Source organism: Trichoplusia ni, chromosome 16, assembly GCF_003590095.1.
Source record: "Trichoplusia ni isolate ovarian cell line Hi5 chromosome 16, tn1, whole genome shotgun sequence".
NCBI classification, from domain to species: Eukaryota; Metazoa; Arthropoda; class Insecta; order Lepidoptera; family Noctuidae; genus Trichoplusia; species Trichoplusia ni.
The window spans coordinates 5702594-5717891 of NC_039493.1; the positions used below are offsets into that span (position 1 = coordinate 5702594).

The 15298-nt window shown below is 36.3% G+C and overlaps 3 protein-coding genes across 4 annotated transcripts; 1 reads left to right on the top strand and 2 right to left on the bottom strand.

The window, feature by feature from the left end:
• The first annotated feature begins 1227 nt into the window (after positions 1-1227).
• Positions 1228-5555, top strand: LOC113501889 (cystathionine gamma-lyase-like). 2 transcript variants are annotated; one of them, XM_026883188.1, is made up of 8 exons: positions 1228-1402; positions 1951-2100; positions 2719-2915; positions 2991-3081; positions 3322-3589; positions 3874-4026; positions 4298-4472; positions 5212-5555. In XM_026883188.1, the coding sequence occupies exons 1-8, from the start codon at positions 1388-1390 to the stop codon at positions 5477-5479; spliced, it is 1317 nt and encodes a 438-aa protein (XP_026738989.1). In that variant the 5' UTR covers positions 1228-1387; the 3' UTR covers positions 5480-5555. The 2 variants fall into 2 exon arrangements, with proteins under 2 accessions (XP_026738989.1, XP_026738990.1); XM_026883189.1 differs by having other exon boundaries at positions 1951-2040.
• Positions 5556-7550: 1995 nt separating this feature from the next.
• LOC113501975 lies at positions 7551-8346 on the bottom strand. Its single transcript, XM_026883307.1, has one exon. It carries the CDS (start codon positions 8310-8312, stop codon positions 7581-7583), a length of 732 nt encoding a protein of 243 aa, XP_026739108.1. The 5' UTR covers positions 8313-8346; the 3' UTR covers positions 7551-7580.
• A 2960-nt stretch (positions 8347-11306) lies between these two features.
• On the bottom strand, positions 11307-12259 carry LOC113501995 (protein lethal(2)essential for life-like). Its single transcript, XM_026883344.1, has one exon. It carries the CDS (start codon positions 12121-12123, stop codon positions 11596-11598), a length of 528 nt encoding a protein of 175 aa, XP_026739145.1. The 5' UTR covers positions 12124-12259; the 3' UTR covers positions 11307-11595.
• Positions 12260-15298: the final 3039 nt, after the last annotated feature.

Here is a 15298-nt window from a genome sequence, read left to right on the forward strand (position 1 = left end):
AAGTAGTATCCGTAAAGTATAGTATGCGTAAATTTTTATCACGCATACTTACGCTATGGTACTGGGTACTTGGTTGTAGGCTGCCTTTTCCGCACTTACGATCAAAATTGGCCCATTGTGAGTAGGGTGGCCTTGGGAGGCGGACAGTACAGTCTGTAACAACACCCTCCAGTAATTCAGAAGTCTTCTATCTTCACTGTTCTTAGGTCGGGTTTTAGCTCAATGAAGGACGATACCGTCTCTCGTCCAACTTTTTAAACTTTTATTAATATGACATTCTAGTACTACATACAAATATAACATTCTAAAGTACAAAGCACCAAAAATGACATCTTCCCTGTCAATAACGAAATCGTGCCTCCTAATATGGCTGATAAAATGCAATAAAAGTAATATTTGTAAAGTTTACATTTTGGTTTTTAGTACCATCTATCCGAAATTTGAAGAACTAGAACAAATCATGAGAACATGATAACCTACCCGTGTAAACGTTTTAGAAAAGTTTCCATAGATGGCGTTGATAATGAAGTAAAACTAGCAAGAAGTCTCTGCTATGTACATCTCACAAAGTAACTTGCATAACTACTAAATCATTAACATGTTTACTTAGGAATTAATTGGTTATCAACATGAAACGATAAGACGACGTTTTAATGTGAACTGCGAGTGCCTATCCGCAGTTTGGAAATTCCGTTAATGTTATTCGTGGAAATTGATGCTGATAGTAATTTTTTCGCTTCTTTTAACTGAATGATACTCTCATATCGAAATGTAAACACATTAGCCATCGTGGATGCGTCAAAAGAAACACAGGAGAAAAGCTCAGAATTTGGGACAGCATAAATCATGACAGATGACTGACAATTTCAAATTAAGCTATTTTCACTTTCTTTGGGCTACTAAATTAATTTTGTGTTATTTAATATATACCTTCCACAGCTTTTATTTCTTCTTTAATTTATATACTCACACAAAAGATTCTAAAAAACTTCACATAATACAAATATAAACAAGGGCGCTACCTACTTACTGTACAATCTTTAATTCCAGAAGAATTGTTCTGAAAGTTATTTAAAAATAAAATACCAAGTATTTTTCCATTCAACGAGTGGTCTTCAGATTAAAAGAGGAGTGAAAAACTCATCTGAGAAGCTGGCTGACCAGGTATCTAAGTAATCACGTATTCAATAATTTGAATATATATATTCAATTTCAGTTCAATTTCTTGACAAATAATCAATTTTTTAGATAGCTAATCGTTCCTCATAAGTTAGAGAGAAAATTAAACGGCGGTAAGGATTTCCAAGATTTATTTACAAAACAGTGTCGCAGTGACAGAAAATATTTGTGAAAAATGCTTCATTGAGCCCGTCGAGAAACAACAGCCATGGATGGACCAAGGGTGAGTGTGGAAAAATCTAATTAATTTCGGATCCTATTCATAGTCGTTACAAGTAGTCAGAAGCTTGAGGGTCTAACAATCAGTCTAACCAAGTGGTATCGTGTTGCCCAGGTAACTGGGTTGAGGTGGTCAGATAGGCAGTCGCTCCTTGTAAAACACTGGTACTCAGCTGAAACCGGTTAGACTAGAAGCCGACCCCAACATAGTTGGGAAAAGGCTAAGCCAATGATGATGATTTACAGTCGTAAACGGAGGCTTTTATATCAGTTCATTATTGGCCTATACTAAAATATTTTTTATTACATTTAGAGCAGTCCTCTTTATTTATTCTAACATAAGAAAATCGTACTCATATTATTTAAACGTGAAAGTTTGTTCGGATGGATGGACCTCTGTTAGTGATGTGTGTCTAGCATGAAATAAAATGTCGGAGCAAGACCAATGCTGTTCATAAAATTCTTTGCATGCACATCAATCTTTATTAATGGTATTTAATTATTAAGTTTCCAATCGCAATTATTCTTTTAACAAATAAGTTCATGTATTAGAAGCCGGGAGGATTTTTGAAGCCACGATCCGGATTCGCGACTACAGCCATTCACGCCGGCCAAGAAGCAGAAAAATGGAAGTCAGCAGCGGTAGTACCACCCATTGTAACATCCACCACGTTCAAACAAGTTGCGCCTGCTGAGCACTCTGTGAGACTTGTTTATTTGACTCCATACAACTTGGTGACGAGGCTTGATAATACACTTTACTGGCTCGAAAATAGTGTATGGCTGCAAATGTATATTTTTTTACTTATAATAAGCAAAATACTCCCGTACTTAGAAATAATCCTAGTGTCGCGGGAAGTTTTACAAACAGTCAAGTCACAAGCACAAGACACCCAGGTTTAGAAGAAACATTGGTGGATTACGCCAATGTCTGTCTCAAAAAGGGATCTTAATCAAACTCGCGACACGTTGCGCACTGTAGGTTTGGCGTTAGCGATAGCCAAGTAGTATACCACTCAGCTATACACGCAGTTAAGCTCTAAACAAAGCAAGAGATACTATATTTGTCCTTCAAAGTAAAACTTCAACCGATGATGTCATGTTAAGCAAATATTACTTTCGCGGTAATTAATCAAAAATATATCTGTCCTGTTGCAGTGCCCTTTTTACGTGCTTAAAATGGTCAAATCAATTTTTAAACGGAGAAGATAGAACATTTACTGCTACGCTTGCTCACTACGAGTTGGCGGTGCTAAATGGCTAAGTCCAGGTTTTCTAATTACGTTTAATTCACCTTACTGAATAATATCTTCTTCTCAGGGCTTCGAATATGGAAGATCTGGGAATCCGATGAGGAATACTTTGGAAGAATGTCTCGCGGCGCTTGACGGGGGAAATCATGGTTTTGCTTTTGCGTCTGGCCTTGGAGCGATCACATCTATTGTGGCGATGCTTAGCAAAGGGGATCACATCGTAGCGATGGATGAACTTTACGGTGGAACAAGTCTTCTGTTTAGGTTAACAAATACATTTATCTCGAGAATTTTAATCATAAAACTAAAATTAAAACATCTAATTTACTGGAATTACAGAAACGTCATATCAAGGTTGGGAATTGACGTAACGTTTGCAGATATAACTGATCTGGGAGTTTTATGTAATGCGCTTCAAGATAATACCAAGGTAATGTTGACAACTCGAAGAGTAAGATAGCATTGACCCAAGTTGAAAGCCCGACAAAGGTATATAGATCCAAAAATAACCAAATAAAAACAACATCAGATACAATTTTTGATTTTACGTTTACGGGCTAAATGAAAATTTCTCTTTGAAAAAAATATTAGTGGCCAATTTTCAAATACTGGCACGAACTGTAATCTCTCCCGACTTCACACAAATTTTCTTTAACGATTTTTATTCTAGATGCTCTGGATTGAGACACCTACAAATCCTCTAATGAAAGTGGTAGATATTGGGAACACAGTAAGAATAGTCAAACGCCGGGGTCCTATCCTTGTGGTGGTGGACAACACTTTCCTGACGCCTTACTTGCAAAGGCCATTGGAGTTTGGAGCTGATATCGTGGTGTACTCGCTAACAAAATATATGAATGGTCACTCTGACGTTGTCATGGGAGCGGCTGTCGTTGATGAACAAGCTGTTGCTGAAAAGCTTAGGTTTTTACAAAATGGTAAGATCATTATTATACTACTACTATTTATAGTAGCCTAAAATGCCAGCGGCTCTGTCTACGATCGAATGCGATCCAACGGGAACATTGACATAAGATTGGGATAAAATCTAGGTAATACGCTATTTGTACACTAAATTTCGACGTTTTTGCCTGAAAGAGTAGCAAACATCCTTCCATACTTACAAACGTCTAGCGTTTATAATATTAGTAGGATGCAGTAAGGAGTTTCTCATAGCTTGAAGCCTACTAACTAACTTATACACTTGTATCACATTTTGCAGCAATGGGAATTGTACCGTCACCATTCGACTGTTACCTCGTAAACAGAAGTTTGAAGACATTAGCGTTACGAATGGAGAAACACAGGGAGACTTCAATGATAGTAGCGCGGTATTTAGAGAGGCACCCATTGATTGAAGAGGTTATGCATCCAGGTACTTCAACAAACTATTGAAGTTCGAGGATCACACAACTGCTTCTACGTACTGCATTTGTGTGATCCACGAACTCTTGTTTTGAGTTTATGTGGACTCTGCATGTTATTTTAATATTTGTGGAAGCCCCGTGACTTCGGATTCGATTTTTTAAGAAAACTTTTTATTCTTTGTTAGTTTTGCAAAGCAGCAGCAGTCCTCTTTCTTCATTTTATTCGAACATTTCGTGTTTATACAACCTTCTTAATTTCGGTTTATTTGGTACTCCTAGGTCTCAAATCTCATAAATGTCATGATATAGCCAAGAAACAAACGGCTGGCCATTCCGGTGTGTTCAGTTTTAGACACGCCGGTGAATTAGAGCACTCGAAGAAGCTGTTGAGCGGCTTGAAAATATTTACTCTAGCTGAAAGTTTGGGAGGATACGAGAGCTTAGCTGAATTACCGTAAGTATTCTAGCTAGTATTATAAATATGAATAGTTTCTTTGTTTGAAGGCGCTAATCTACTGTTTTGAGTTGTAAGAATATTTTTGTGTTGTATAGTCTAGTGCTATTTGTCGAGGAAGGATACGTTACATTTCACTGTAATTGATAGCAGAGCAGCATTTTTATATGCTACGAAAAGAGGGACAAAATTAGGGCCGGATTAACCATCTCAGGGCCCCTAGGCACAGTTCGTTTCGGGCCCCCCTTTTTCATACAACAGCAACGCAATTTTGGATTTTTTACAATCCCCGTTTATTAGTTTCATTTCTTAATCGGGACTTCTGGGCCCCTGGTCGTCGTGGGCCCCTAGGCACTGGCCTAAAGTGCCTTATGGAGAATTCGAAACTAAATTTTATCTTACAAAAGCATTTTTTGTCACAAAAAATGCTTTTGTAAGATAAAATTTCCTGTCCTCCGTTAACGGTTAAAACTACGTTAAAATCATGTCTAGAGCAATTCCATTTTACGATTGCTTTAAAACTATTAACGTAACTGATTAAAAAAATTGTACCTTATATCTTTAAAACCACATGGACTAAGTCGCGAGCAACAGCTAGTTATATAAAATGTTTACAAAAATAAAAAACTCTCACACCTTACAAGAAGAGTCGTCAAAATATTTCCTATTGTTTTATCCCCTGGGTTCATACTATGTATTGGTCCCATGCTATTTAAATAGCCAGTCATTTTATTTCCAGATCCTTAATGACCCACGCGTCTGTTCCTGAACAACTGCGAACGGAACTTGGTATAACACACACCCTTATAAGACTATCCATTGGACTAGAGGACGCTCAAGATCTTGTGAGAGACTTGGATCAAGCCTTACATTATGCTTTTAATGACACTGACATTTATGTTGATCATCTTCGACCTTCGCAAATCAGACCCTCCGTGGATCATATACGATTTCCTGGCCCTGCCAGTGATGAGAATGTATCACCCGAGCGACCTCCAGATAATTGAAGCAAGGAATCATGATCAAAATGAAATTGTAGAAGTATTTTTATTATTTGTTATTGTTTTGAACTATTTTTTAGTTCAGTAATAAAGGGATTTGTTATTTTTTTCTCAACTTCTGCTTTTAATATAACTTTGAATTTAACAACTTCATGATTTATCTATCTACTGTATAAATGACATACCATACAAATCTAGTATATTCACGCAACAGTTAAGACTTACAAAGCGAATGAGAAGTTATGATGACATGTTATGAAGATTGCCTGCGAGTGAAAGGTACAGATAACCACTGTCTTATGAGACATTTATGGAAAAATTTAAAGGCTTTGCTTATCGTGTACATGTACGCACTGTACATTCCACAATCATTAACAGTCAAATTTCAAATCAGATTTCAGTTTGGCCTAAAGCGGTCTACTATGGACGTATGTACTTACTACTGAACTACTTCATAACACATCAAAGCAAACATAATAGGGACGTAAATTAGTCTATCAAGGGTCAATGATTGTTCAGCACTAATGTGCCATATGATTTACCATTATAACTTGTTAATATTGCATGTAGCACATACATTTATGTTATATTCGTAAGAAAGCGTTTTTAAGATCATAAAATACTATGTATAGAAATATTTTGGTCAATGAGAGAGTTCCTTTTTTATCGTATTCAAAATAAAACCCAAAATATAAAACATGTGTAGATTCCTAAATAATCGTAGAATGGTATTGCTCCTCTTCCTTGCAATCAGCTACTCGAAATTTTGCAAAAAATAATAATATGAATTTGTACATCGTATCGTGATTGAAGCATTATTTTCTAACAGCCGACGCAAAAAAAAAAGATTTTATAACTTTAACGTGTTGTCTATCTGTGGCATCGTAGCTCCCATACTTGTACTTAAGGTAAATAATATGCGAGTGTTTTTAGACATGCTTTACAAAAATCGGTTGAGCCGTTTAAGAGTTGTGTGTGATTAAAGTAGTCTAAAATAACCGAGTCTGGAAATAATTATATACTTGAGTGGGGACTCTAAAGAAAACGAACTGGAAGGGAATATTAACGAGTAATCTAGAGAATTCTTAACTTCGATTGATTAGAAAACTTGTGGTGGGTTATTGCCGGGGAATTTGTTCAAAATCCAAAATTATTAACAAATAATAGAAGTTGTTTTAGGACTATGTAAAATAACAAGTTTTTAGGTCGATATGAGAGCTACGATTCCGTAGGTATGTGTTTATCAAATATGAATAAATAAAGTTAAGATATGTGACCACGACCTCTCATTTCAACCTATTTAACGTGGTACTTCCCCGTCTACTAATCAAAACAACAACATAATTAAATGCCCTATTAATACTTATCCTTTCATTTCGAAGTATATGAACGTGAATAGAAGATTTATACACTTCCCTGGATTTATTTCGGATGTGTTTTTTCATTAGCACGCCATAACATTATTTTTCACACCTTTCGAAAACTGCGATTGCACCTCCAAATTTTTGCACTAGCTGAAATTCACTCTTTACTCAAGATAGAGTAAATAACACATTTGATTGTCAAGAAGTTTTTTTTTACCTACATAATAATATCATCATTTCTTGGTATTTAGAAAAAAAAATTATCGTCAACCAAGTGACGTTTTTCGTTAAACAAAAGATTATTTATATTTTAAGGTCAAAACTCAAAAGATTATTTGAGTTTGATCCGCAACAATTTTAGCAAAACAATAGAAAGAAAAAGACAAACACTTCATGCTTTCTTTGTCTGCATTGGCCACGGAATAAACTTTCTAGATAATTCGGAGCGCTGATAAAACAATGTTTGTTATTGTATCTCAACAAATACGCGCTAATTACAGCATATAGATCAGTAAGTAGTCCATAATGACCGTCTTTAATTAGTCCACGATAGCTAATCGTGACGTCACGTATCTCTGTTTATGAGCAAAAATGTGAAGACATCTTAGGTAAACACCGTATATGTAATTACTTTCTATACCAACGTTATTATTAATACTCCTAATGCTCATGCTGCGTTATCTTACTTCACCAACACAAAGGAAACTCACAAAGAATTTCTTAAATCTTTATTTACAAAATCACTATCTATATCTCACCGGTACAAATTCAACTTCGTCTTTCAAGTCCACGGCATACGTAGTGGCCTCTACTTTGTTCGCGTCTGGGATCTCGTTAGTCTTCAGCTCGTTTTCTTTATCGTTGTCACCTCTGCCTAGACCGACATCAGCGTCTTGATCGGTCTCCTTAATGTTCGTCTCAATTTCCTCCCGGCTGCCCTCGAATATTGGTTGCTGGGTGGTTGCTACCTGCTCCGTGGATGTCTGAGCAGTCTCAGGAGTTACAGCTCCCTCCTTCAACGGGAATGTGATCCTCAAGATTCCGTTCTCGAAAATCCAGTTACCGGCGACGTTCACGCTCGTGGGAAGAGTCCTTACGTCCAAATAGTTTCGCTCGCTGCCTGCCTCGTACTTGTGGCTGGCTTGTATCGCCAAGAGTCCTTCACGGGCTTTCACAACGATGTCCTTTTCTTCAAAGTCTGGCAGCGAGATGATGATCTTGTATTCGTTACCTTCGATTCCTTCTTGAGCCACGGGGTTGGGGAAGCGACGTGAGAGGGCAGCCAGCATGTCATCCAACTCCTTCAATTCATTTGATAGGTCCGACCAAAATCTCTGTGTGTTGAAGATGCTGTCATCTGTGTACGGACGTAGGTGAAAGTGTAAGCCTTGTGAGAAGGAGGAACGGTCGCCGAAGTCAAACTGCGGGGCGGCGCATGCGCCCGCAATCAGCCCGAACAGCAGTAATGCGATCATTTTGTTACAAAAACTCGTGAATCACTGGAGCGCGGGAGTGACCACTGCGTTTTATATGTCCGGACGACGGGTCATAGGTTATCGACGCTATCATATTCTGGACTGAGCAAACAGTTTCGTCTGCTCTGAACATGAGGTCGTGGATTTTCTGAGAATCTTTAGTCGATTAAGTTCTGTTAAATTTGTACTTTATATCCAACGATATAAGGAATATTTTCTTTTAGTTAAACAATATAGATAAATAATTATTGCGATGCAGTAATTGTTTTGTAGTTAGAGTTCTGCAATATAATGTCACTAAAATGTGGAGTTTGAAGTGTATGTAAACATAAACATTTCTAGCAACTTGTATAATTTACAATGTGCTAGAAATGTTTAGGTATTTATTGCTCAAAAACCTATTTACCTGGGATGAGTCAGCCAACGAAAAAAAACAAAATCATCTTAGACAAAGTCGCGTTGAAAATAAATGCGATAGTATGAGTAAGAGACATAGCATAACACTTGTATGTTCAGCTTAAAATTGGTTACAAAAAATCTTGGAATGACATCTGTTTCCGTCAATGAATCATTATTGTAACAAAGAAACTGCGACATGTTATTATTGAGATACCTATATTATTTAACACCCTATAGATTACACAGACCTAAATTTAACATAAAGTTTCCTACATATAAAGTACTAGGTGAAACAGTAGCAGGTCAGAAAGTCTTGTTGAGATGTTAACGCTCTTAATGAAATATTATTGCAATTGTGGTGGAAACGGGATAGTGTTTTGTTTCTCTCGTTAGCAAGGAGCGATGTATTTCTTGTACAATAATATTTCTTTTGTTTTATTATTATTATTTTTGGTTTAGTTTAAAGTTAGTTTCACCATAGTATTTGGGGAGACCTGCAAGATACCTGCAAGACCTGCAAGATAAAAATAAAGTATTTACTAGTAGTTATTAAGTTCGACTTAGGGCGAAGATGAACATCTTTTAAGTCAAGCAGTAACAGAGACCTGGATAAAAAAACATATTACAGAAGGGGTATTAGCCCAGTATGCTACTGTGGTATTAGTATAGTCATTCGCCTGTACGGACCAGCTTGATCTAGGGATAAAAAGGTAAAAATTTGCTGTGCTACTACTATTTATAGAAAAAGACCCACAATGACACTGATGACACATACTCAGAGCTCATACTACTGCAACTATTTTGATGGTATAATTAATAGGACAAATTTGATGCTTTTGCCTAGGTCTGCCAAAGATACCTCATATTCGCTGTTAAGCATAAAAGAAGTACTAAATGAACTAGAGAAATTGGTGAGAAAAACATATTTTTAGGGAATAACCGTAATCGCCGTCACAAAATATAGAATAGTATCGCCGTGTTTATTTCGGGGTTTTTTTTTATGGACACAGGTTCTTGAGTTCACACGTCAATAGTGACTTTGATCTTTTTAACTTTTAATGTATAATTTTGCTAAGTATAAAACTGGATCTACTCTGGATGGATATGAATCTATGTCAACCAGCTTATTTTTATATTTTGACCCAGATAGAAAGCTGTGCTATATTTCTTACACTGCATTCGCAAGTGAAGTTAACTACTTGAAGAAATTCTATCAAAAGACGCGAATACATGTAAAAAATTCTCGCTCTTTCCCCAAGCCTACCCATTTTATAGGAAAATCCGCCCTTGATCAGAATCAATGACAATTATTTGTTTCGCGTAATTTTAATTAGAAAAACGTTGAAAAACGGTTTTGACGACTTCCAATAATTGAGTAATTAACAAATAAGTCTGTTACATTAAGTGTTGCTCGTTTCGTTAAAATAATGATTCATCACCGCAGAGATAAAAATTGGTGAAGACCGAGTCGGGCTCGCGACACTGAGGGTCCCGTATAAATAGACCGCAGAAGTATGAATCAACAACAAGTAACAAAAAGTAAAAATGAAACAAATAAACCTCAATCACAAAAAAATATAGTATTTGTCTATGTGTGTGTCAGTATGTTTAGTACCTCGTCACGCCCAAACGGCTGGACTAATTTCAATCATTTTTATTATGGAGGTACACTACACATTGGATTAAAAGTCAATTTAACACATGAGTGTTAGGTACCCATGTTTAATGAGAGTACCTAATATTTATGCAGGTGCAAGCGAAATCCCGGCGAGCGAAGACGTGGCAACAGCGAGTAAATTATGCATATAGGTATCAAAACAAAATATTTTCCATAACATTTTTTTTAACATATCATTAACGGTTCGCCGACTGATTATATAGTTTAATAAACATACCGGTACCTAATACAGTTGCGTTTTCCTTATTGTAGCAGATTAACCATGTTGAAATTCGGTAAAAATTACTATTACAGTCTAGTAATTTCAGACATGTTAAGCCCCAATCTGCGGAGTAATTTTCCGATCGATGGCGTGATTTTAAAGAAGTAGAGCCGATTCTACCTCTCTCACGTCAAGACGCCATAATAATGTAATTTGCTCGGTGTTCTTATCCTCTTATCCAATATAACATTCTATAAAATATTTGATTTCATTATAATAAGTCAAGATGTAAAATAAAAAATATCGGTCATACAAGGTTAGTGGAAAGCCCACCCTATTCTAGTAACATTACTTAAATTTATTACAACGCCATCTGTAGTCAAAGCGTAATACTAGCAGGTGTGTGCCATAGTTGGATAGTTAACGAGTGACTAAGTAGTTTAATATGTTTATGCTAGATGGCGCTGTTAGCAAAAAACAGTTATGTTAACTTGCAATGGAATATTGTTGTTTATACCGGCTCGTTAATAATTAAATTATAGAGCTAATAATATATCGTAGTAAGGAAGCCACATTAGTGAGTTTTTATACTTTTTATCATATTTTTTGACACCTAATTGTGTACCAGGTAGATAGAACATAAATTTAGTGAGTAGTAGTCGAAGGATTTAATAAAATATACCTTCGTATTTTTTAGTAAATGAAAAGACAGGTATTTATGTTCATGAAGATTTAATACAAAATTAATAAAAGCTTTTAGCAAGTAGGTCGCAGACCTAATCGAGATCAACATTGCATTCTAAATATGGTATGTGACAACTGACAAGGTACCTTATTACATTTTCAATAAGTTCAAATTAAACTACGTTAGAAGTTATTACAAAATAATTAAAACAAGAAATTACACTTAATGACTAAAACGTCATTTATTTCAGACTTCAAACAAAATCACAACACATCACAACAGCGAAATTAAACCAATAAATAAATGCTATCTGGAATGTTCAGCCTTGCTGCTCTTGTGTGTTCTGCTTCCTGACTGGGCCACTTTGAATAATGGGGACAACTCGCTCGTTTGATTCCTTAGGAGGAGGTTTTAGCGGCGCCACGATTGACAGCACTCCATCAGTCGACAGCTTTGAAGTCACCTGATCGGCATCCACGCCCTCAGGTAGAGCATACCGCCTTGAAAAACTTCTAGAAATGTAGCCGTGTTCATCTTGCTTCTCCTCGTGTTTCGCCTCAACAACTAAGTAGCCGTCAACAGCTTTGACTGATATCTCTTCTGGCGCGAAGTGTTGGACGTCCAAATTCACCTGGAACTTGTCCTTCTCTGCTTTGATTGAGGAGCCGACGTCCTGTGCCGCTGCTTGCATGTTTCTCCATGGCCTGTAGTACTGCAGGTTCGCTTGAGGACTGGCAATGATGGTGAGGTAGTCTTGCGGCGTCAATCCCAGGCCGAAATGCTGGTCCATCAGCCGGCGCGGCTGTCTTGGGCGCTCGTACTCAATGTAGAAAGGATATAGCGACATTTTTAAATATTTAGATAATACTTCTTAGTTAATAAACTCTCGAAAATGCGCTTAGCACAAATTGTTGCTCAGGTTAGCACTTATTACTTTAGCTCGCTCTTCAATATTGAACTGAATGCCGGTTCAAAGTTGGCTTCGTATTTATATCGCCGCAGCGCCATCTAGTAACTGGCGGAAACGTCTCGAACGTGACGTCTAGAAAGTACGCGAGCGTTCGTGTATGTTATCGGATGTCAGGAGTTCGCAACATTTTAAAATGTAGCTAATGTTTTCACTTCTTCATGGTAAAAAATAATGTTCTTAACCATAGTTATTTTTTTCTCTAAATACCTTATTAATGCTTTGAAATATATTTTACGAACGTTCACCGTTCGTAAAATATATTTACGTGTATATGTGAAATACACTCAGGTTAGGACATTTTTGTGTTAAAATTTAAATGGATGTGGATGTTAATGGTTTTAAAAATATTATTTCTAACTTTCAAAATACCAAAATAGAAAGTAAACTTAATCTTAATTAAATAATTATATTTACTAGGCAAACCAAACAACAGAAATTTTCACTATAACAAAATTTAATGGTACAAATATTGAATCAAAAATTCAAATTTGTTTAGAATACTATTTCAACTTAATTATAATCTGAATTGAATATATACAACGTTATTGTTCATTTCCTTGCCACAACCGAGTGTTCATAACCTCTGTTTGACTGAAGCGACGTCTGGTGTCGAATAGCGGAACCTTTGTTCTGGAAAGTGCATCGGACACGGGCAATGTTCCAGAAAAGTCCTGTGTACGATCAATGAACTTTACGAGTAAGATAGGTAGATATACAAGTTATCTAGAAAATTCGTGACTGAATGAAGAATTAGTACGGTCGGGCAGCTTTGATAATTTTGGTTTTATGCATTTAAACCTAGTTTGTTGACTGAAATTCGAGTACCTATTTAACTGTAACATAAAATCAAATGAAGCAGCGTGTAGTAATTAAGTACCTAGGTACTTTTAGTTATAGAGAAAAAAAAATATTGCCTAGAAATTATGAAATAACATTAATCAATCAACCAGAATTCGAGTTTTTTATTATCAATATGTACATCAAAACATAGAATATTGTAATGCCCCACCAAATCGTTTAAACGGGTTAACTGTGGGAATTACTGTTTTTATGATTCCCACAAATACGTAAAAAGATTATATTTATACCTAGATATAGAAGCAAGGGCCCAGATGTAAAGTGGTACTGGCAGGGATTATTTTGCACTCCGGTCTCTCTATACCGGTTGCGAGCAATTTTTTTATTCTTGAATTTTAATGTTCAATCTCTTTTGTTATTTTATATCAACCCCAAAAAGGTTTGTTGTCATACTTTACAAGGAGTTATTATTCATTCAACTGAGTTTCTTACGATTATTGCTTGAAGTATTTAGACTGATACTTTAACAATAAATTCAGACTATAATGAACTGTGGCAGAGAGGCACTAAGTAACATTTTCTTTGATCTTTATCGAGATCCCGTTTGTTATAATGTTGGTATTGTTATGTAGGTAAATAATACGGCTACCGGTGACTTATTGAACGTCGGCGTCATATCTGAAGTTCAAGATCAATACGGCTACCAGCTGTGGCGGCCAACGCCTAGCGCGCGACGTGAGCAGATACGTTTGTGTTTCACAATACATCACATGTTGAGGCAGGCTTTATACATTACCGCGGTAGTTTGCACCGCCTGCCCGTATTTTTAGGTGCAATGTACTCGTAGGTTGGTTTAAGCTGGTAAGAGTCTTGATAAGAGATATCTCTTGTCTTTTTTCAGAGTGGAAAAAGTCCAAAGGTAAAAAAATCCCCGGTTTTAGACATTGCCACGCTAGACGGCTGGCAGGAGCTGGATGCGAGAAGATCTCAGTGGCGTGCACTTGGAGAGGCCTATGTCCAGTGCGATAGGCTGATGATGATGATGATGATGACGCTAGATGCTATAAAAAAAGTAAAAACAACCACCAGTAAAACTATCAATAGTAAAGAGTAAAGTAAAGGACTTTGGTAACGGTACGAATGTCGACCTACAGATATTAAGAATTAGCATATTTTGGACAGTCCCGTTCTTGTGGAAATTTAAAATCTTTTTGTAAGTATGCAGTGTAATTTTAATTGAAGCTTTAGGACATGCGCATTGCATTCAACACTCAATACGCACTAATCAATACTTTTATTCGAACTTTTTATGTCAATTTGCATGTAATTGATATCATGTATAATCCAATATGTGCTGTGGTTGGTACGGCAAGTCGGCTACACGTAACACGACTGAATCTTCATATTCAATTCTACATTTAACTTTCCACCTTAAGTGTAGTGAATATTAGGTTGAGTATTGGAAGTAGCTGTCGGTCACTTGCTACCCTTTATCAAAGAGACGCGAGTACACCTCAGCACTACAATATTGATTGAAATAGCTCTTCGCTTAAAACAGAGATCAATATTTCAGAACGTGAACATAGTATTTAGAAAAGTATATTATTAATGATTTCTAACCGGATTGACATTATTCTTGTAAAATTGGAAATATAATATAAGTAGAAGTGAATACATATAGGCGTGTCTAACCCAAAGATCCTATTTATGGCTTACTAATAGAGTAACCAACCTCACAAATACTGAATGCACTGACCACCATACGCTCATTGTAAACATGTTGACAAAACATCCAATGATGTAGCCAATCATGCATGGAATAACAATTGAGGGATAATTTAGTTGAATTAAGAAGGATCGGCGCTTTGCTGTTCATCCGAATACGAAAAGCAGAATGGAAGAGGTCAGTACTTACCAAACCAACTGAGCATGACGTCGCGGGTTCGATTCCCGCGTATGACAAGCATTTTTGTGATCCCTGAACGCTTTTACTGGGTGTTTCTGCATGTATCTTGAATGTTTGTGAAACCCCGTCCGGCATAAGGATTAAAATTATAAATGCGTGTGTCGTTTAATAAAATACAAATACAATAATAAGTATTTGTTTTAAATAATTTAGAAGGTTATATTTAGAACCAAAATGAAGAAAGAGTACTCGATATTTAATAGTTTAAACTAAAATTAACCCCACTGTGAATTTTACAATAAGACTTACAAACTTGATGAAATATAAAATATAGAGGTACTAACGCTT

Bases quoted from the DNA above. Each gene is read 5' to 3' on its own strand.
- LOC113501889 (XM_026883188.1), top strand. The intron at 4,027-4,297 runs GTACTTCAACAA...TGGTACTCCTAG, and splicing joins TGAAGAGGTTATGCATCCAG to GTCTCAAATCTCATAAATGT. The intron at 4,473-5,211 runs GTAAGTATTCTA...TTTTATTTCCAG, and splicing joins GAGAGCTTAGCTGAATTACC to ATCCTTAATGACCCACGCGT.
- LOC113501975 (XM_026883307.1), bottom strand. From the start codon at position 8,312: ATGATCGCATTACTGCTGTTCGGGCTGATTGCGGGCGCATGCGCCGCC.
- LOC113501995 (XM_026883344.1), bottom strand. From the start codon at position 12,123: ATGTCGCTATATCCTTTCTACATTGAGTACGAGCGCCCAAGACAGCCG.